This window comes from Symphodus melops (genome assembly GCF_947650265.1).
Source record: "Symphodus melops genome assembly, chromosome: 1".
In the NCBI taxonomy this organism is placed as follows: domain Eukaryota; kingdom Metazoa; phylum Chordata; class Actinopteri; order Labriformes; family Labridae; genus Symphodus; species Symphodus melops.
Genome location: NC_136691.1, coordinates 45,784,798 through 45,807,101, shown reverse-complemented (window position 1 = coordinate 45,807,101; position 22,304 = coordinate 45,784,798). Strand labels below are relative to the sequence as shown.

At 39.6% G+C, this 22,304-nt stretch overlaps 1 protein-coding gene across 1 annotated transcript; it reads left to right on the top strand.

Moving 5' to 3' along the window:
- The first annotated feature begins 2,610 nt into the window (after positions 1–2,610).
- On the top strand, positions 2,611–22,007 carry scarf2 (scavenger receptor class F, member 2). The gene is made up of 11 exons (XM_079361281.1): positions 2,611–3,214; positions 5,330–5,388; positions 5,477–5,578; positions 6,782–7,301; positions 7,833–8,051; positions 8,290–8,418; positions 8,717–8,820; positions 10,311–10,425; positions 10,767–10,864; positions 17,617–17,772; positions 18,813–22,007. Exons 1-11 carry the CDS (start codon positions 3,105–3,107, stop codon positions 20,048–20,050), a joined length of 2,850 nt encoding a protein of 949 aa, XP_079217407.1. The 5' UTR covers positions 2,611–3,104; the 3' UTR covers positions 20,051–22,007.
- Positions 22,008–22,304: the final 297 nt, after the last annotated feature.

Genomic DNA, 22,304 nt, shown 5'->3' with positions numbered 1-22,304 from the left:
AATGTGTCTAGCATAGTTTACGCTTTCAGATTTCAGGATACCATTTCTTTCGTTAACGACTTTTGTGAAAACCCTGAAAGGTAGAGTAGGTTTCATTTTTAATGTGCTACTCAATAATGAAGCTCCCGTTTCCTTACCGACTCAAAAATGTGATCAAAGTTTGAACACACTATGTGGTTTTTGTTCTTCTTTTGTTTTTCAACAGATTGTCGATGAGAGTTCATTTCTTACGTCGTCATCAGATGCGATCCCACTACCATTCAAGAGGTACGACAGGACTGTAAGTAGTTTGTGTTAGCAACTTGTTTCTCTTTGCCTCTTTCTGACCACCGGTTTTAGAAGAAAAATTATTGTAAAGTATTTTTCTAAGTATTTATACAACCTAAAGATTTGAAGACATTTTATTTGTTTGATTTTAACAGTGCATTTGCTTTATTGAATACTTGGTCCATTCAAATTTGTATTGAACTCTAAGTTCTGCCGACCTTTGCAAATGAACTTTTTAAAGCAAACAGGTAAAATGTCTTTAAATCTTCAGAGGTATAATTGTTTTGAAAAATATTTAAAAATATATTTTTTCCCGTTAATCCAGTAGGCAGAAATAGAGAAAGAGAGATCTGGGGGGCGTGAGTGAGGCAACCGGGTTCGCATGAATAAATGACGGTTGGAAAGACATTGGAGAAGAAATAAACGCAAAAAATACGGTAAAAAAATGAACTTTTTATAGCAATGATTCTAATATTCCTCCACAATATCATAATCACTATCGCCATCATCATTATTTATACAATTTGTAACAGTTAATAGTATTGGGATTGTGGCTAGCTTTGAATCATTGTTATGGGTTGTTTCTGGCAAGAAGAAGAGTGACACAAAAGCAGACAATGCAGACCCAGGGGTAGATTCAAATGGCGGTTCTTTAATACAGGCAGGTTTGGTGCATGAGAAATGAGAGGGCCAAACAATCCAGAGGAGCAGGCAAAAGGCAGAGTTGAAAGACCAGACAGAAGTCATTCACGAGGTCAAAGAACAAAAATGCTAGAACTAGGTAACACAAGGGAAAACACTACGAATATGAACTGGCAACACGAGGAAGGAGACACTGAGAGTAAAACAGACAATCAGGGAGCAACAAGACACATGAGAGGGTAAACCGGGGCGGGGCTTGACACACAGGGCAGGAACGAGAGGAGGATCTGAAACACAGAGACAATATATGTAGTTTAGAGAGGAAGCTCTCTGGCTAATGATCTCCTGCCTTAGCTCTGTTATTTTAGCATAGAGAGAGAGAGAGAGAGAGAGAGAGAGAAGTTCTCATAATTAAATAACATGTTTAATTTTTTTACAGGTCTATAATGTGCGCAATATTTAAAATTAATTCTTCCAAGTTAGACCACATATTATGGAGTCCAGTTTAATGATTTCATGAAATATCCAGGTAATGTCTTGTCTTGGTTTTGGACAGTAGATTTCTCTGTCAGAGAAAGGCAAACATGGATGAGTTGGTCATTTATTTGCAAAGGAAACTGCATAAATTAAATGGCTAATTAGAGTAAAATAGGGACAGAGAACCATACACCCTACAAAGAATCAAGATTAATGCAAAATGAGATTACTACTTCTTGTTTGTTGTAGCTACTTGTTTTTGTGACCTCTGTCAAGCTTTCCATTGATTACATGAGGACGTGCTGTGAAGAATGAAGCTGCAGTGCTGTCAGTTTATTCCAACAAGTGCTGAGCCTATTTAGGCACTGACTGCCATGATTCACCACTAATAGCACTGAAAAAAATGTTGTGCTTTGTGGCTAATAAACATAAAACATTCTGTATTGAAGCAAATGCCAGAAATATTAGTTAATTTTTGGAAAACTTGCACTTTTCTTAAAACATGTTGGACGTGTGGCAGTGGCATGAGGGAAGCTGACATTAGGTCTTGTAAGTGACCATACGCAATATATCGAACTGTCCTGCTAAGGCTTTAAAATATGCAGCATACTATTTAAGGCAGGGTTAAAATTGTGCCCATGCCCAATACATAGAATTTCACTCATAGATGCACAATCTGTAATCGTTTAATGTCTGCCCCCTCTGTGCAGGGGCTGTCACAGTTCTGACATAAAAAATTCATAATACTTCATCCGTGTTAACAGATGGGGGAGCTATTGTCTAACATGAAGTAATTACACTCCTGCCCCCTAAAGCCCCCACATACTGAGGCCCACACATTCTCTCCATCCATCAATCAAAGCACAAAACAACCCAAATACCACAAAAATAGTTTTTTAGGTAGGTAACTGTTGTATTGACGTGTTTGTAATGATCGGAACACTCTGAATAAACATGATGCAAAGGAAATAGTGGTATTTTTGCATAAATAAGAAAATAAATCTGTTATTTTCTATCATTATCGCGTAATTTCACCTTTTAGTTTTAAGATAAGCAAAATAAGCCCAGTGACAGCTTTTGTATCCAAGGCCATTGTAACAGAGCCTGTTGCGCGCAGGCCTATGTAAATTTGGTGGCGCACGCATGGCGCACAGAGCCAAAGATAGAGTAACAAATCAGGAATTTCCCTCCTGCCACTCCTGAGAGCGCGAGAGAGGACAAAAGTTTGGGATTAAGCGCTGGTCCTCAGAGAGGAAAGGCTGAAAGCAGACCATGTACCTACATTTTTGTTAAGATAGCTTGTTTCCTGAAGCGCTAAGGATAACATGTTGGAAAAGTTTTAGTTTCAGATTGGACGTAACGTTGCATGATGTCAGGAACTTTGATGGAATAATTTACTCTCAGCAGGGGAACAGTGTCTGTATAGCCTACTGTGTTTTCAAGTTCCTTTTTAATAACTTTTTTCAGTTTTTCTGGTGGGATTGCTTTCGCTGGTCACATTTTTCGCTACTGAGTTTCTGGATGGCGTAGGTGTTGGCAGGAGTATCAGACTCACCGTTCTAGGTCAAGGATTTCATATTTTCAAGATAAATGATCCAGGATATTGAAAGTTAAACATATTGGAGTGCTTTACTCAAAGGGACAGGCAATCATCGCCACTTTCTGAGAGGAGAATGCGGAGTAAAAACGGCGTCTAGAAGGATGCTGCTGCTTGTACAATGGAATTGAAGAACTCTTTAGCTGTTTTTGCGGTGGTTTGTCTCTTCTTTTGCTCCTGTTCAGGCCAAGAACTTAACCCTAAAGGACGGAATGTATGCAAAGCACTTGGGTAAGCATTAGAACAAATGAATATATGATTTATTAGGCTTGTAATTGATGCAGATCAGTTTTGATGCAAGTTCCCTTTCAGACATTTCGCCTCTTTTTTCCGCATGTCTTTTTGAGAAAACGGCTCAGTCAGAGTTGTAATTGCATTGAAAACAAAAAGCATTTTTAAAATACCTCAGTAAGTTGCAATTTGCTCGAGTATCAATACCGTTTAAAAACAGAGCAAAACATATTTAGAACTTAATAAATAAAAGCTGTGTTGGACTTGTGCTCGAATAACGGTTCACTAAAGTGATCCATGTAGAAACAATAACGAAAATCATCTGAAGCATTTAAGATCCGCCATACCTTTGATGTAAACAATTAAAATTGATGGGTTTTTTTCAATAATTTAGACTATATTTTGTCTTTCTGTCTTTCCTTTCGACATATTTGCGTTCCCAATCCGGAGGAGGAGGAGTCCATTGAGAAGTACAGCTATAGGCCTACAGATGTGTACATCTGGAACAGAAGTGTTTACATCGTCCTCTAGGGGCGCTCTCATTGACCGTAATAGCAATCGTGGCACTATTTGATCACACATTGGGCCAAATCATTTAACATTTTTTTTTGTTTTTGAGGGTTTGAAAAAAAGTTTATAAAATCAAACATAGTTTGGTTGACAGTTAAACACTGTCTTGAGAGTGTAGGTCAACTATTGGTAAAGTTAAAGCAGGTTATATTCAGTCAGAACCCTGCCTGAGGTCAAGCTGTCTGAAGAGCATAATTTGATGACCTCTAGGATTGTAGCAAAGCCTGTGGATGCATGTTCACTCATGTAAAAGAAAAACATCCAAGTCCATAATTACTATCTGTAGCATCCAAGCTTGTTGGACTCAAGTCTATGAATTTGGATATTGTGGTTGACAACAAATGTAGTCTAGGGATAATTTTGACTATGCTATAAGATATGATCTGCTTAAAGTTTGCAGAAGAGTCTTTTGTTTCTTTTTACATACGTTGAACTCCTTCACAGTTTTTGGTGTGAATAAGCATAAAAAACTAAGTAAAAATAGGTGAAAAGGTCATGTGCATGTGCTTCATTTTTATTTTACCTCATGGGAAACGAGTTGTAACAGATCTGAACACAATGCTGCGTGAAACTATCTTTGCAAAATTCAGGGTACTGCTTCACAAGATCGACGTTTGTCCCTCCAACATGCATTTACCATTCAAGTGAACTTGGTACTTGTGTTTTTTTTACATTACACCCATAATATTGTGCTTTCTGCAATGACGTTGGAAAAGTATATGAATTAGTATTTCGAAAAGGTTTGAACATTGTTTGTCCAATAATGAAAGGAAAACAGATATAAAAAGAAAAACCACTATGTTACATGAATGCAATCTGTCTTCTGAGTCTTGACATGTATTGCCTTTGTGAGGTCAGCAAAGGTCAATTGGAAACATGGTTGCTGTAGTTAATCAAACAATTGGAGCTAAACAGTTGCAAAAAGTTGATTCCAATTTCATATCTGGCAGATAGATAATTTGAAGGAAAAAAATGTTGTTCATTATGAAAGTATACAGAGGATAGACCTGTGATCTCTTCCACGTGCCTATTCTGGCAGGACAAGACAGTGCTGATCCCTTCTCATTGACAGAAAGCAAACTGCTATCTTCAAACACTTTAGGGGAAGCTGACGTGTTGCTGGGGCCCCACAGAGGTCATAGGCGTGGGAGGAAGAGGAGACACATCCGTCTTTTCCTGACAGGCCTAAAATTTGGCTGCAAAATACTATCTGTATATTCACTGTCCCACCTCTATTTTGCCCGAAAAGAAAATCATCCCTGGATTAATCCAAATAAACTGACACACTGAGCAGATTGAGCGGTTAAGGTCTGTATACAGATGGGAAGGTCCTCAATCATATAAATATTCAACCATGTGCAAAGCATATGCACAACAAACAATGTCTTGCATACGTTTGCTGATCTTAGCCACATCAATGAAGACTTTAAGATCACAGAGGCATGGGTTGGGTGTGGAAGTTGTTAAAATATTGCATATTGTTGTACTTTTTTTTTTTACCACTCATTCCCCTCTCATTCTGAATCTCATGAATTCTTTTTCCAGATCATCAGGGTCTGTTTGTTGCAGTGGATGGGGGCAGCTAGGGGATGAATGCCTGACACGTATGTACCAAACACATTTATCCCTTCATGTAATGCAGCTCAAAGTGCCCGACAATTTAATGATGTGGCTTGTTCTTGTTTGTTCAAGCTCTCTGTGAAGGTAACTTCACCTGCAAGGAGAATGAGGTGTGTGTCAGGCCCGGTGAATGTCGCTGTCGTCATGGATACTTTGGAGCTAGCTGTGACACTAGTAAGTTATTATGTCAATCTTTTGTAGCTACTGTATACAGTTGGTATGGTACCCACATGTTTTCCCTCTGACTTGAATAATTAGCTAAACTAGCTTTTATTACTTACGTTAACTGAACAGCTCAACTGATGGTGGAGTGGGACGAGGTTACATACAAATAAATAAATACGTCACATTAAGTTTGAATGTCTCAGTATTGTTTCTAATCACCAGTATTTAAACGCTGCCATGTTACATTTGTTGCAATGTGTATTTTTCATGTTCCATCTTCAGTTTTATTGATTAATTCGTCATAGCGTACAATTTTAACACATTTTAACCTCTTTTCTCTGCTGTTATCTTTTTTCTCCTTTACCCATAGTACACAAAGTCATTTCCCAGACTTCTTTTTGCAGTTAGATGTGACAATTACTCTTCTAGAGTCTGTGTTTAGAGCCTTGTTCCTATAGCAACAGTCTGCTTTTAATAGTAAGGGTTTGTTCGTCTTAACAACTGTCCCCTGTAAGTGGGGACAGCTGACTGTTGCTGTGGTTTTTGGATAATCAGAATCAAGAATTTAGAGCAATATTATGTTACTCTTTCACCAGAAGAGTTACATCATCTAGAAGTTTTAAAGGTCAATTAATTAGCACAAAAAAACGTAAGAGAGAATGTCATCTCTCATAGCCCACAGCCCCTTTTTACTTCGCTATGTAATTTTTGCAGCAAGTGCGTTACGGCACCAGGTCACACACACCAGTGTTGTGTTAGTTGAAATTGTTTCGTAACAGCCCCTTGTGTCTTATAACCTTCGTTGGGCGCCAAAGAGCACCAAATAGTCCTCCATATTGTTGCTTTATCACAGCTGCCTGTATACCCACTGCATTTCAATATTAGTCATAATAAAAAGTGCATGTTAATCAGGACAACAGCGGGAATTTTAAAAGACATCTGTTCCAAGTTATTTTCATTTTTAAATCATTCTTGATTTCGATCAGAATTGAATCTTTGTCGTTTCAATTTCATTCCCAATTGAATTTAATGTATGTTATGATAAGTGCTTGTTAGCATGTTTTAGATCACCAATATGACCAAAGTAAACATTGTTGCTGCAAGACATTTCAAAGCCTCATTGGGCCTAAATACAAAAACCCAAGAGAAGCCTCATACTTTCTTGTTGAAGGGTATTTGATATATAATATGATTTTTCTGATCACCACACAGAGTGTCCTGCACAGTTCTGGGGCCCTGACTGCAAGGGGAAATGTAACTGTTACCCCAACGGCCAGTGTGACGACTTGACCGGCCAGTGTACCTGCAACCACAACCGTTGGGGACCTAATTGTGAGAATGCTTGTATGTGCCAAAAGGGCAAGTGTGACCAAGATACAGGCAAATGCACATGCCACCCTGGTGCCTGGGGACCCCAGTGCAACAACAACTGCTACTGCAGCATCCACTCCGTCTGCGATGCAATGACAGGGAGATGCATGTGCAATCCTGGCTGGACGGGGAGGAACTGTGCAATCCAGTGTAACTGTAACAACTCACCGTGCGACCAGTTCACAGGACGCTGCCAGTGCCGGGAAAGGCTTTGGGGTCCACGGTGTGAAAGATACTGCCAGTGTATCCACGGCAACTGCAACCAGGCAGACGGCTCATGTACCTGCGTACCAGGGTACCGTGGGAAGTTCTGCAGGGAGCCATGTCCTGCAGGGTTCTACGGTCAGAACTGCAGGAACAGGTGGGGGAAGAAAACTTGGCAAAGAGCAAATGTACAATTTCAAACATATGAAACATGCCTTTTTAACAGATGTCTAATGTTCACTACCCCTGCCTGATCTATATTATGGTGTGGTTTTGTGGTTTTATAGGAAATAAGATTTGATATATGCTGCTGGTGATAACCCATAAAAGATCTGAAAATGTTGCTTAATGGAGCAGTAGTAAAGTGAGATTTGGGAGTTGGTATTCACATTATCCCATAATCATCAGCCAACATGTAAAAGCAATTCAGGTTAACTGTTTCACCTTCCATGGACTGTGCTGATCTCAAAGGATCCTGTTGCTATAAACTGAAGAGAAACAAAGTGAAATGTGTTATTTAATAAAATAATAAAGAAAAAACATGTAAAGAAAAACCAATACAAACTATTTTCATCATGCTCCAAATTATTTTACAGTTTTACCAAATATAGATAAGATGGTTGATTTTTGTCAAAACAACACAAATGAGATGTTTGTGATTTTTTTTTAATTCCTTGGCTGAATACAGGTGTGGGCACTGCAAGGGCCAGCAGCCCTGTAAGGTGACTGAGGGACGCTGCATTACCTGCGACAGAGGCTGGAACGGGACACGGTGTGATCAGCTCTGCTCCAAAGGCTTCTTTGGCGAAAACTGTCAGGAGGTGTGTCCAACCTGCAAAGACGGACACCACTGCGACCCTATTCAGGGCAAGTGCTCCCACTGTAACCCTGGCTGGATTGGGGATAGGTAAGAAATGCCTCACTCATTCACATTGTTTTGCAAAGAAACAGGCAGAAATACATGAAGAAAGATTTTGTTTTTCAGACATGTAGAGCTTTGTCATTTTCAGAGTTCAAAACATAATGACAGTTTCTAACTAGTAGCCTCCTTAGAAACCATTTTTACATCCAGTGATAATACCTATGACTCATTCTGCTCAGCTTGAAGATGATGGTAATCACTGCATTCCTTTTGTGTGTAATAGGTGTGAGGTGCGCTGCCCCAATGGTACATATGGCGAGAACTGCGAGAACAACTGCAGTCACTGCTTTAATGGCATCTGTCATGTTGTCACTGGAGAGTGTCTGTGTGACCCGGGGTTTTATGGCACCTAGTAAGTCATAAGACACCTCATACCCCAAAAAGTCATGTTTATCCCCATGGCAGTTTTACAGTACAAAGGTTTTATGTGAACTTGTTCACACTCTTGTGCTTTAAAAAGAGTGTGCTCAAGGCATTTTTTTTACAGATACATATAAAAGGAAAATTATACCAGAAAAGTAAAATTACTGAATACTTATGGCAGAGTAAAATGTGTCTTGAACAAAGAACGGGTCTATTTCTAGATCCTTTGTTTATGCATCCAATTCTTTGGATTAATTTTAAACATGTTTTTGTCTCTTTTGTTAAAGCTGTAATATGACCTGTCAACTTGGCCAGTATGGAGTGAACTGCAACCAAACCTGCTCCTGCAATGACAAGAACTGTGATCCTGTGTCTGGTGCTTGTTATTTACGTAAGACAATCTCCTTTTTGGTGCTTGTTATTTGAGGAAGAAAATCTCCTTTTTTGGTCTTTATCATCTACGTTACAAAATCTCCTTGAAGGTGATTTTATAGCCATAAGAAAATCTCCATTTTCATGCTTGTTATATACATCTGAAAACCTCTCCTTTTTGGTGTGTGGTACTTATGTAAGAAAAGTTCCTTGATTGTTCTTGCAATCAACGTAGAAAACCTCATTTTTGTTTAGCTTCGTGTTTATGATGTTTTGACTGTTTTGCGTGTGTGTAAGTCTGTGAAGAAGTATTCATAAATTAGTCTTCTTTTTAAATGAAGGTACCTTTTCAGAGGCAACAACTATAATTTATTGCCTGTACTACTTGTGCAACAGAACTATTTTTCTAAAGAACCAGATGCCACTATACTGCTGGTGTTAAATGTCTAATAGTTGGCTGTACACACTGAGTACTAACGAACACATATATTCAGATAAGTGTTTGTAGTGGGAGAGTTAGCATAGCAAGGCCATGATAGCAATTCCAGACCAAGACCGGTGTCCTTTTTATGGCTGTGTTTGTTGGCTCTGTTCCTGTCCAGAGAGAGAGAGAGGGGAATAGAGACAGAGATGCAGAGGAAGGAAGAAATAAAGAGGGGGATGGTGAAAATTTAGGAGAGAAGAAGAAGTTGGAAGGGAGACCGAAGTAGGAAGAAAATATAGTTAACTGTTCTGACATCATTTAAGGCAGACAGGGACAACATTGTAGTAGTATACATAATCTGCCAATGGAAGGGTGGTCAGTGATGTTATAAGACCTTGACATTGTACACCGTATCCCCCTCAAAAGCATTTCTATTCTTTATCCACCTGTTAGCAATGACACCATGTCACACCAAGACTGTCTAACAATCCATCTCAGCCTCATGTGACAGAGTCAAGACCACCTCTGCTTAACTGATGCTTTGCCTCACCTCTGGTGTCATCTGTCCTTGCAAGCGCCAATTGCAGTCCACTCTTATGCAATGCAACACTTATTATCTCTGGGGTGTATCCCACTAGAGGGAGGGGTGCTAATAAATCATCACCGAGTTATGGTGCGTGTGTGTTGGGGGGGGTGCAGGAAATCAGCAGTGAAGGGGTAAGTGGTCCTAAGTCATGAGGGAGATACAGTAAGACTAATAGTGAATCATTTGGAGTGGATTTCAGCCTGTTGCAAACCCATTTCCTCAGAGATGCTCTATGTCATGCAGCAACGAAAGATACACTGTTAATGTTACACTTTGCTCTTTTTATTGAGGCTGCAGCAACATTCACATTCACAAAAAAATAATGCAGCGCTAAGTTGACCTCTTTTCAGAGTAATTTTAATGGGCTTCCAAAGAAATTCATAATGGTTTGATTCATGGCAAGGTCTCAAGACTTTGTGATGACAGAGAGAGGGATTTGTTGAAACTGGCATTCAAAGTTGTGTGGCACACCCAGAATTCCTTGCACCTCGTCTTTCAGAGCCCAACCAGCGGATGGGTGTGATTGCGGCTGGAACCCTGGTCGCTTTTTTGCTGATTGTCCTGCTCTCGCTGCTGTGCTGCTGCTGCCTATGCCAACACAAAGACGACCACAAGTGAGTGACAGATTGGTGACTTCAACTCAATGCTGCATGATGGGGGTTTGGGTTTACAGAAGGCATTTTTAGAGCCACAACCTGGTTATAAAAACAGAGGAAAGTGTTTTCGTTCACTCTTTCTCACAGGTACTAGGTTGTTAAATGAATAAATACATATAAATTGTATTGGAAGGTTTCTTATGTTTTGACATAACACTGTGAGTAGCAATATGAGCAGCTGCCGAGCCCTCAAAATGGGCAGGAAGCCAGGTTTAATACGCCTGTTTGAATGATTTATTTGAATTTCCATAGTGTCATCCCTTTTTAGTCCTAACCATGACAACTCTCTCTACTAACAGCAAAAAAGCCAAAAGGATCCTGTGTGGACGATTCAGCCGAATCAGCACTAAACTTCCCCGTATTCCACTGAGGCGACAGAAGCTGCCCAAAGTAGTCGGTAAGCCCCAAAACACTTTTTCATATCCAACCACACTGCTGCCAGAAGCTGCTTGGTTTTATGTAGTTGTCCTCTTCGGTACTTTTACTCCGCAGTTTAATAAAGTAGCATCCAACTTCTCTCTCTCTCAACTCTTTATTAGTAGCCAATGCATGATGACAAAAGCAGCTACATTATCTCTTCATGTAAAAGTAAATAATTCTCTGACAATAGAATCTGACAAACATAGTACTCATGCAACTGTATAACCAAATTAGAAGTGAAAAGTACAGGCCCTGATTCAAAGTAAAAAGTAATCCTCTGAATGACATTTGTTCTTCTGCCTGTGTTTATGCAAACTTTGGTCAGTCTGGACAAAGTCCGGACATCACATAATATTTGGGATACCAAAACTTATTTAATCAGTTGAATGCCAAATCGCTTGCTCCTCTGAGACTGCTGCAACCTCTTTATCAATATTTTCTTTTACTTTTTCATTAATGTTGATTTAGTTCTTCCTGCCTGTCACTGATATCAGGTTTACCAAAAGTCCCTAGAGGGAGCTCAGTTTCCCTTAAAGGTTTGATCTTCATACATTTATTGCCTTGTTTCTGTCATGTTATGTCTGCTGTGTTTGCAATTCATGAAATACAGTAAATCATCATTCAGTTGGTTGGTTGCTGAATCCTTTAAATTATTTTGATGTTTGGAAAGCTGAGCAAAATGGGCTTTACAGTGATGATGTAGTAGTTAGCATTGTTGCCTCACAATGAGAAGGTTCCTGGTTTGAATCCATGTCGGACAGAGCCTCTTTTAGTGTGGAGTATCCATGTCCTCCCTGTGTATGTGTAAAGATAATGGATGGAATGGAAGGAGCAAAATGCTGACAAACTGGGTCATAAAAACAATTCCTGTGAAATGGCAAATGTGTATGAATAGGAAGAACGTACTGTAATACATACAATGTAGGAGTCAGATAAGAGTCTGTGGTTATACCGACTGTCAGTACTTGAATATGTCTTCAGAAGAGGCAGTGACAGAAATCAGTGACAGTCAAGCTGAGCATTCTCCCTCAGTGCTACCTCAGTCTGCCTCTCACATAATAAATAGGGTTGAAAAGTGTATGGTGGCTGCCAGGCGAGTATGGGGTTTCATTTGAAAGGTATGCACTGTTTTAGAGCTCCTTATTATTCTTGGCACTCTCAAATGCCATGTGTTCATATTATTACAACCCTAAACTGGGGCTTACCCCCATCCCCAATTTTCTTACTGACTTGTTTCCATCGACTTTTTTCCCCAAGTCTTTCTTGGGCTGTGGAGGAGGTCTTGTTATTTAAAGAAAGCTGGTGGTTGTCGGGGGCCCGGGTGGTGCTGAGTGATGGGCTATCAAAGGTCGTACTGTTTGGGTGGATGCTGCTGCTCCATGCGGAGGTCTCGTGGTCTATGACAGATCTGACTGTGACCCCAGTCTTTTTTTTTTTTTTTTATAGCAGACAGGGGAGATATGATGATCGTTTGCTCCAACCAGACTTTCCAAATGGCAGTTTTTATTTGGCGTTCTTGAACAGTTCCAACACTAAAAATGAGATACATTTTTTTTCATCTGAAATTAATAAAAAGCTTTTCTACTTTTTTATGGCAATACAGGATAACAATGATGTATTTTCATGTGCTGCATAATGTGCCAGAAAGCAACATTTCTCTATAGTGAAAAAGCAAAAACTAATGGTGCATTGGTATTCACGTAATGGAGACTGCAGATTAATTCCTTGTGAAGAACATTGATAGACTAAAAGAAAGACAATTACTGTAGTGTAATTAGGCAGTTAATGAATTAGTCTGCTTACAGACAAGAAAATGTAGGAAAAGTCATTTATCAAAACAGCATTTGAACATTCTCTGGTTCCAGCTTGTTGTGTGTGTTGCTCGTGTCTGTTTTATGTCATTGTGAACTGAAGCTTTTGGCTGCTGGACTGACAAACCTGCCAACGGCTGTGAGCTCTGAGATCTTGTGGTTGAAAACGTTGTCGCCTCCCTGACATTTATCTAAATGACTGATTGATTTAAAAAAGCATGTATTTGAAAAGTTGCATTGCAGTGTCCGAGCTGTAATAAATAATGCTGCTGTAAATTGTAATCCAATTTCACTGAAGTGCTGTGGAAGGAGTTAAAACATGATGACCTGATTTCTTTTTCATGTCTGAGCAACATGTGCTGTTTCACTTATGCAGCTGTTTTTTTTAAAGCTAGAGTTTGCCTCCATTATGACTCAGTCTTAATACAAAACTAGGACAGTGTTGCTGTGTAGGACAGTGTAGGACTTTGTCTCCACGGTGTGGGACATTAATAAACTTGTTTGAGATGAGCTTGACCACGTGCAGCAGAAATGGGCTAGAGGCATGAAAAGCAACGTCATCATAATCAAAAGGCCTTTTTTTTTAAACATAATTGAAGTGCTTAAAGAAACATGAAGTGTTTTTAGGCTTACCAGTCAAAATGTCTTCATTGTCAGGCATCAAATGAGACTACCAAGGATCAATTTATTTTAAGACCAGACTTCAATACCTACTCAAACCTTGAATGTCTCTTGCCCCTGCTGGTTTGTCCAATGTGTTGCCTCTCTGCTTTGTGTTGGGCTGCCTACAGAAGCGTGGTCTGCCAACATTGAGAAACTCAAACTCTGACTAGGGGCTACACAGTGCTGCACACACATTCCAGAGGGGGCCCAGTGGGGCTGGAAACAGGAAGTGGTCAAATTTACCCCAGCCCGTGTCAGAACCGTGATTTATCCACACCAGGGTCAGTAGCAACAGATGTGGCAAGAAAATGAAACAGGAACAGGGGGGAAGTGGGGGGGAGACAACATTTACTCATCTATTAGCATAGTTAGCCTCAGAGAATTACCCACATGAACAAGCTGTCACATTTTCCCCTCTCGGTAAAACTCAGGCTGTTTGCTTGTAGTTTACATTCCATTCAAAGCATATTTACTCCACGCCTTACAAACACACATCTGTCCTGCATTCTTTGCATCCTCCGTGTTCATTAGTGAGGGCCAAGAGTAGCAACACTTCATTTTGTCTGCCTAATTTATCTTTGGAAAATAGGCTAATATTGTATATGTAAGGGCTGTCAGCATTAACTAGTCAATCACAATTAATTAAGGTCAAAAGTGAATTATTATTTTTCAGCTGAAATCGCATGTTTTGTTGTCCCTTTAGGTGTAGGCCTACTTTTAATAAGCCTCTGTGGTGACTCCCTTTAGTCACAGTGATGGAAAAGAACACCACTGCTGCATCTTGTCTCATTTTACCTCAAAAAAGCTGCGACACAGATCAGTTGATGAGACAAAAGTAATCTCAACCTCAATAAGTAAAATCACTTTTTTACTGTTCCTTTTAGCTGTTTCATTCTGTGGTTCATGCCGTTACCTTCAATCCACAAGAAGGTTTTTTTTCTTTATTTCAAATTAAAAGCAGGATTAAAACAGCACGTACAGTACTCTCAGTTTAAGACAGTACAAACGGTCAAAAGGAAAGCCTAAGTTTTAATTTTTAAATGGGAAATAATGTAATTTCAAATATGGAATTAAAATGTGTTAAATGAGGATTAACTATTAAAATGTGTTTAATGTCGTTTAAAAAATGTTGTCCTTTGACGGCCCGAGTAAATATAGTTGCAGCTCCTCTTAGGCTCACATTTATAATGCATGAAAAATACCTGAATCAGCTATATTGGTCAGGTATGTTTAACACACAAGGAATTTAACTTTGGTTGACTGTGCTCTCTTTGTGCAGATGTAAACACTAAATAATAACAATTAGCTAAACATATGAACAAGTAATTAAAGACAAATATGTACAAGACTAAGATAAGATAATAGTGCAGTAGTGTAGCGCAAGAGGAGTAAACATGAAATAGTTATTATTACATTTTTCACAGTGTGCGTAGATGATCATTAAAATTAAATAATATATGTATATGTACATTCACAGTCACATTTCAGTTACAGTGTTATTTTACAGCGTTGACTCTTGAGTGTTCATCAGAGTGAGAGCCGGGGGGAAGACACTGTTCTTATGATGGGTTGTTTTGGCGTACAGTGATCTGTAACGCCTGCCGGAGGGGAGGAGTTTGAAAAGTTAAAGTCATTTTAAGTGCATCTCTTGAGATAAAAAGGGAGCTGCTAAGTTTACGTTTGCTTCTGCTAGTAATCCTTATCAAATTCAAAAATAAATAGGATCACTGATTGATCAAAGGCTCAGTTAGCCATGTTGGATGTCCCTTGGTGTGGTCTATTTGTGTTAGACTCTGCTTGTAATCCTGTAACTCTAACACATGCTATTTTAGGCTGAAACATATTGTTTCTTCTTATTATTGGCAAGCAATGACCCCATTCTATGCCCAGATTTCCACAGCTGGACCAGACATTTGAACTAGCAACCTTCTTGTCCCGGCCAACTTCAGGTCTGCTTCAGGTCTCTAAATGGATTCCCCCACTGAGCAACTGTGGTGGCATAGCAGTGCAGCTGGGATGTGTCAATAATGCCCTGTTGTGCGTTGGTTTTCATGTTGGGAGGGACCACAGCGGCATCCAGTCTGCACAACAATTTGCCCCACTAGACCCTCAGTCTGGAGACAGCAGCTCTCAAGGGCAGCAGTTGTTCATAGCTGCATACAAGTAGTGTCCCAAAATGCCCATGTGTTAGCTTGTTAGCTTGTCGACTCTCTTATTTGAAGGCTTTGCATAGGCTAGCTGCTTTACATTCTTCAGTTACCCAGAGGCCCTGCCTATGTATCTGCCTATTGCTGCTCAGTAAGGGCCTTGCAGATGGTCAGAGTTTATGTATTTATTCTTAAAGTTTGGTAAATGCATTTGTAATCATTCAGACCTGCATTTCTCATGGCTAGGCTCAATGATGAATTGCTATTTTACCACATTCACGAGGCCACAATAGTCCAGCAGTAACTACAGAAAGAGGGCAAGTTTGCTATGTGTTGTGGTAAGCAGGATATCCTAAAATAGTCACATAAATGCCCTTATAATGGAGGTCCCTCCTCCATACTTATTAACACATTTGCTATTTTTGCCCTAAATCCTCCTTTTTCGCTATCTGTACTTACGTATTGTTGATATATTGCACCTGTGTAGAGGCTATCCAGTCTTAAATTAACACAAAGATGCATTTATTTATGTTTATTACATCAGTGTATGAATGATAGGCCTCAGATAGACCTCATGACTCAGTTCTTAGCATATGGGGTCAAATTTAAAACAGATCTCCTGTCTAAGGTAGTAACTTCAGTTAAAAGCGCCAACTTGAACAACTACATACAACTCAGCTGCTTGACAGAAGACAAAAACAAAAACAAAGCAAGGGTCAATGAAAATTGCTTCACTCAAACATGTCAGTACACAAACGTAATCTTTGCCACAAACACACACGCATACTTACACTAACACACATTGACCCAATTCAGATTCAACAGTCACTATCTTGCTGTTGTTTTAAAAAATGTTGAAAGCAGAAGAAAGGCAACAGAAAGTCACATGATGTGTTGCAGATGAATGAACAAAGAAAGCAACATGATAACATCAGATCATTTTATGATGAAAAATAAACCAGATGTGTTTGTTGTTGACAAAAAGTGAGAGGATAGTAATACATCTGCTCAGTATTTGAACGTTATATAGATCAGTGTTTGTCTGTTTTTAAGTTTTAAAAATGCATATCTGTCACTGATTAAAAGAAAATCCAGTAAGAATGTGAACCAAATTGCATGACTGGGTGACATAGGCCTCTTATAAACCAATAACACAGATGAAATACATGAGTAAATGCACATTTTTTGTTTGGTCTCTAAGTCTTGAAATGTTGTCAAACGACAACAACTAGGGTACTTGGAAGGGTTTATCTAAGTTCCAAACAAACGCATGGGTCCATGTATCATCGGGCATGTAAACAGGAGCATCTGATGTGGTCGGTCATGTCACGTTAACGCCCAGCAGAGTTTAGGCCAAAGCAGCACTGTGTACTCCAGATGGGAAGATCAGCCGCAAGTATCCCCCAGAAACCACAGCTGTCCTGACACTGAAAGGTCAGCTGAATGCTAACTGAAAAAAGGGGGGTGGAGTATATGTGTGAGAGAGAGAGGGAGGGAAAAAAGAGAGAGAAAGGGGAAAGTGGGAAAAACACTATGAAATCAATGTAGCTAAAATGAGCACAAAAGCCTTTTGTGACCAATTTAGATGTATGTAGATGTTACACTGTTGCCTCTGCATTGCAGTTTGCAGTGTAATGCTAAGCTCAGTTACCATGCCCTCCTTACCTTTCGAAATAATTACATGGGACTGGTGTGGATCGTTTCCTGTCACTCTTTGAAAGACAAGCACTTTCCAAAAATTTAAATATCCACTTTTGAGGAAATTGTATATGTTTTGAATTTCTTAAATTGGATGACAGTGTGCTCTATCATCTCTCAGATTAAAGAATATTATACAATAGTATAGATCACACTCCTTTATGACTATTAGATAACAATCCCCTCCTTACAGTTACAAAGTTGTATACTGTACTTTTCCTAGAGTTGGGACTTTGGTTAAATTCACTTACAAAAATAAAATCTACTTTTCTGCAGACTCATTTAAACCAACACTTTCTAATACTCAGCAGCAGTCTGGGGAGTGAGTGAGAACAGACTGTTGTTTTTGTAACACGGTACAATACTCTCTGGCTGACCTTTTGGCTTCTGCGTTTGTTTTCTGTTCTCAGTAGCCCACCACGACCCAGAGAACACCTTCAACTGCAGCTTCATAGAGCCCCCGTCAGTAGTGGAGCAGCCCTCCCCCTCCTCCTGGTCATCCCAGGAGTCTTTCTCTTCCTTTGAGAGTGGAGACGAGGGGCCAGTTTACTGCGTGCCCCATGAAGGTGAGTCATCGTAAGAATAAATAAACAGTTTTGTTATCTGGAATGATGCACATAAATCCATAAATGGTCTGTGGCATGGCAGAGCCTTTTTACATAAAGTACACACGTACTGATAGAATCACTTTTCAGAATACTTTAAGATCTCCATTATGTGTTGTGCACTGACTCACCCACTTCTGTAAATCTCATCATGGAGATAGCTTCTTTATCGTGTGCCATCTCAGTCCATGTTTTGCTTGGATGACAAGGGAAGTATAAACAGGAAGTTGAACAGTCAAGTCAGCATATGGCACAAATCCAAACAGTGACTAACTCGTTGAAGTTTGGTGGAAAACACTGATTCCATCATTTTCTATTTTGGAGGTCTGACTGTGACTTTTGTGTAGGGGAATTTTTGGTTGTGTGTCGTGTTGTGAATATTGTAGTTCTTTCTTGGTACTCATTCTCCACAGACAAGAGCTTTAAATTGTTGGTTTAGCCTCTTGAACTAAATAATTACAGTTAACAACATGAAAGTTTTTGATAGGATAGATAATATATTTTGCATTAGAGCCCCTCCAATCTCAAGCATGTGTATACAATTTAGCATTTAACTGTTCTTTCTTCTTTGAGAAGGAATGTCTACTAACAGAGGCTTGTCATTTGTAAATGTGACCACTGTAACACATAGACTAGAAGTTGAAGTTTTAAAACAGGACTTCTAACATCTAAAATTATATGTGAAAAAAAAAAAAATCTTTAAAACTTTCTATACTAGCTATACTAAGGGTTAAACAAATATAATAAGTACAAGTACAGAATCACCAATTCAGCAGACTGACTTCTTCTGACATTGATACCTTAGTTGCTTATTTTAGTAAGTTGAATTGTGTAATTGTAGGTTGCTCAACTATTCCTTTATTGATTGATTATCTGAAATTATAGTGAAAAGATTTGATCTGTTCAATTATTTTGCTAAACAAAAAATTACTCTAACTTCAAGCATTAAATAGTCCTATGTATTCCTAACATATTCCATTTGATTTTTCAATGATCTACAGACTCAGCTAATGAAAGCAAGGAGAAGCAGAGCCCCAGCCCAGCAGCAGAAAAGCCAGAAGCTGACCTTACTGAGGAGGATGCAGGGGAGTACACCTCTCTAAAAGACACAAGTGTTGCAAAACCAGAAGGCAACGAGCAGCCTCTGCTTAAGTCCTCTGACAGTGAAGGCTCTACCAGTGGCTCTGAGTCCAATACAGGACCCCTCTACGCCTGCATCGCCCGCCTCTCCAAGCACTCCAAGGAGGATGAGGGAGTTGGCAAGGACGGGGATGGAACTCCTACGCCAGAGGCAAAGCGCAATGGAAAGCCACCACCCTCACCTGGCAAGCCAAAACCCAGGCCACCAGACCCATCCACTAAGCCCAAGGTATCATGGATACATGGGAATACTACAGGGTCTCCCCAACCAGAACAGCAGGGGCATGGGGGAAATAAGGCACTTTCAGTGCCAAAGGAGAAAAAGAGGAGCTCCAGCGATGGCTCATCCAAGAGTGAGGAGCGGCATAAGATGAAACAGAAGAACCGTGAACAACAAAAGAAACAGGAGGTGAGAGAAGCAGAAGTCAACGGCTCCCCAAGCAAACACAAAGTTCTGCGGCTTAAGAAGTCTGGGGATGAACATAGCAGTCCCAGTCACATGGAACACATCAACGGTGTTGTTCAAAATGCCTTAAAGAAGATCAGCAACTTCCACAGCTCGTCCTCTGAGAAGAAGAATGCTGATAGCCCAAAGGAGATCCCAAAGGAGCCGCCAAAGAGCCCCAAAGTCATCCACCCTCACATGAACTCAGAGGCTGCCACACTCTTGGCTGCTCAGCTCAAAGAGAAAACTCAAAGCATTAACAGAAATGAGGGAACAGGTCTGACAAAGACCAATGGTCTCTCCACACCCAAAGGAAACCGGGAAAAGCCAACACCTCCACAAAAGGCCAAGAGGACCCCATCTGGTGGACCGAGTCAGCAGGGCTCCACTAAGCCTCTGCTGCCGACCTCAAGCAGCCTTCAGAAGATGGTTGCACCTGTCACCACCGACCCAGGGACCCCTGATATCATGAGCCCGGAGAAGCAGGACTTGAACGGCTCAAAGGCAGGGGACTCAACGTTGGACCCTACACCAAAGAAGACTCCCATAAAAAAGCCTCCCAGGAAGAAAGGCAAGGATGGCACTTTGGAAACATCAGAAAGTAAAACACCTCAGCAAAAGACAGCCATTATGCCACCACAAGTAGTGAAATAAGTGTTTTGAAATCATATGGCCAAAAGATTCTGATGGATCTGAATGAGACTAAAATGGATTTGTTGGAAGAAGAACCAAATGTTTTTTTTGTCGAGGATTTTAAACATTTTCTATGTAAGTGTGCTTTGACTCCAGGACCAGTCAACAATGAGAAATGTTTTTTAAATGGAAGGCACAGTTGAGTCATATTGGTGAGTTGTATCATAATGCCTTCTATACACCATTGTATTTCTTTTCAAAAAGCCTGTTTTCATAAATGCTACGAACCAATCTCACACCACAGCCTGTGGCCTGGCAGGGCCCAGCTGTGAGAACAGTCATCTACAGATATATTCCATAGGTTACTCATCCCTACTCATCTACCACTATATTTATACATGGATTGCTTTTGAGGTTGAATATCTGTACATTTTTATGATGATGGAAAAATAGCTTACTGTTATGTATGCTTTTCAGAGGTACTAAAGGTACTAAATAATGCCAGAAATTCAGCCCCATAAGAGATTCAAGCTAACTCTCATTATTTTTTTTGTTCTCATCTTTAATGAGCATCAGGCAGAATGTGCTGTCAGTCAGTTTAACCAAAAAAAGAAACCCCCTCCATAATATGACTTCACTTTTTGTAATGCTTATAAATGCCTATAAACATACTGCAGGACAATCTGTTCTGTGTATCAGAAGCAATACTTTTTTTAAGTTAATAGCATTCTCTCAGAATGAGGCTGCCTTGTACATACTTTTGTTCAGTTAAGTAAAAAGAAACTCAGTCAATGTTGTCCTTGAGCTTTTCTCATTTCACATGAATTTGTTTGTGCCATAGGGGTCTATGCAAACAAATCTTATCTAAAAATGTTTGTTTTGGGTTTTTTTTTTACCTTAACGATCAAATTATCTTTAGCTAGTACATTTATGCTGAAGTCCTGGGGTGCTTTAGTTTCATATTTTAGGATAAGATTTAATGGTACCATGCCTCAAATGCCTCAACTGTGGATCAGTTTAAGCAGAAGAAGCTATTTTTACTTAATATTGTTGACAGCGTATATTTCAACTGTTGATCCTAAAATGAGTGAACCAAAGACAAAACGCTGGTGGGTTGGGTCCTTTGAACTGGATTAATTCTGGTTGTCATTCAAAAGTAGCGCTCAAAACATGAGCTATAGCGAATGGATGAAAGGTGTATGCAGCAGATATGAAGGTTGTGAATGTTTCATATTCTTCAGCCTTAAACATGCCATGAAGTTTGAGAATGGTCCTTGGTTTTGTGTTTTTTAACAAGGTACAACACATTCCCTCAGTTTTTCCCCAACATTTCCTACTTGTATACGTCGTGTACTGTTTATTATCTTTGTAAGCTGTGCTTATATGACCTTTTTAGTTCTTTTGTTTTCCATGGTGTCAATGAACTGGCTTTCATTTCTTGTTTGCTTTTTTGCGATGTTGCTTATTTTGGGCTCTGAAGCAAAGCTACAGTATGAGTTATTTTCCTCCTGTTAAGTTTACATTGGCTTGTAATTGTTCTCTGTTGATGTTATTGTTTGTATAACACTTAACTGCATGACGCAGAGTGTAATTATATGGCACTGATAGCTGCACAGGAAATCTGTAACCTTCTTGTCCCCTCCCATTGATACTATTGCCTCTCATAAATAATAACTCATACGGAAAGGATTGTACAATATTACTATGATACAACTGTTGAAACAATAGCATATACTAAAACATTGTGTTATATGAAGTGGCATTTTTTTTTTAAATCTGACTGACCTGTGTCTGTTTTTATAGGCTCACAGTACATTTTTTAAAGAGGGGCCTGAAAACCTGCAAAAACATTAACAATTGTAAGGTATATCTCGTCTTTTGTGGTGACTTTGATTTCCATGTGTGTATGGTCATTGAATTGTTGTGTCCTCATTTACTTCTTTGGAATAAAAAAGCAATACATGTAGCTCTAGTCAAACAGACCTTATAAAGTCAGTCCTTGTTTAATTGCCACAAAAGGACCATCCAGATTCTCTAATTTATTTATACCTCATTAATTCTAACAGGGTCATAACCTCTCAATGGCATCTGCTCCCGGTGTTTAGTGACTAGAACAACAAGGAGGTGAAAAGGCATGTATTGAGTTATACTTCACATAATTGTCTTACTGTGTTCTTCACACAGACGCATCCAAATTCTCATTGATATTTGACCCTTTTCCTGTGTCTTTTGGGCTACTGAGCCGTAGAGTCACAGGGATGAAGCAGAAGCCCTA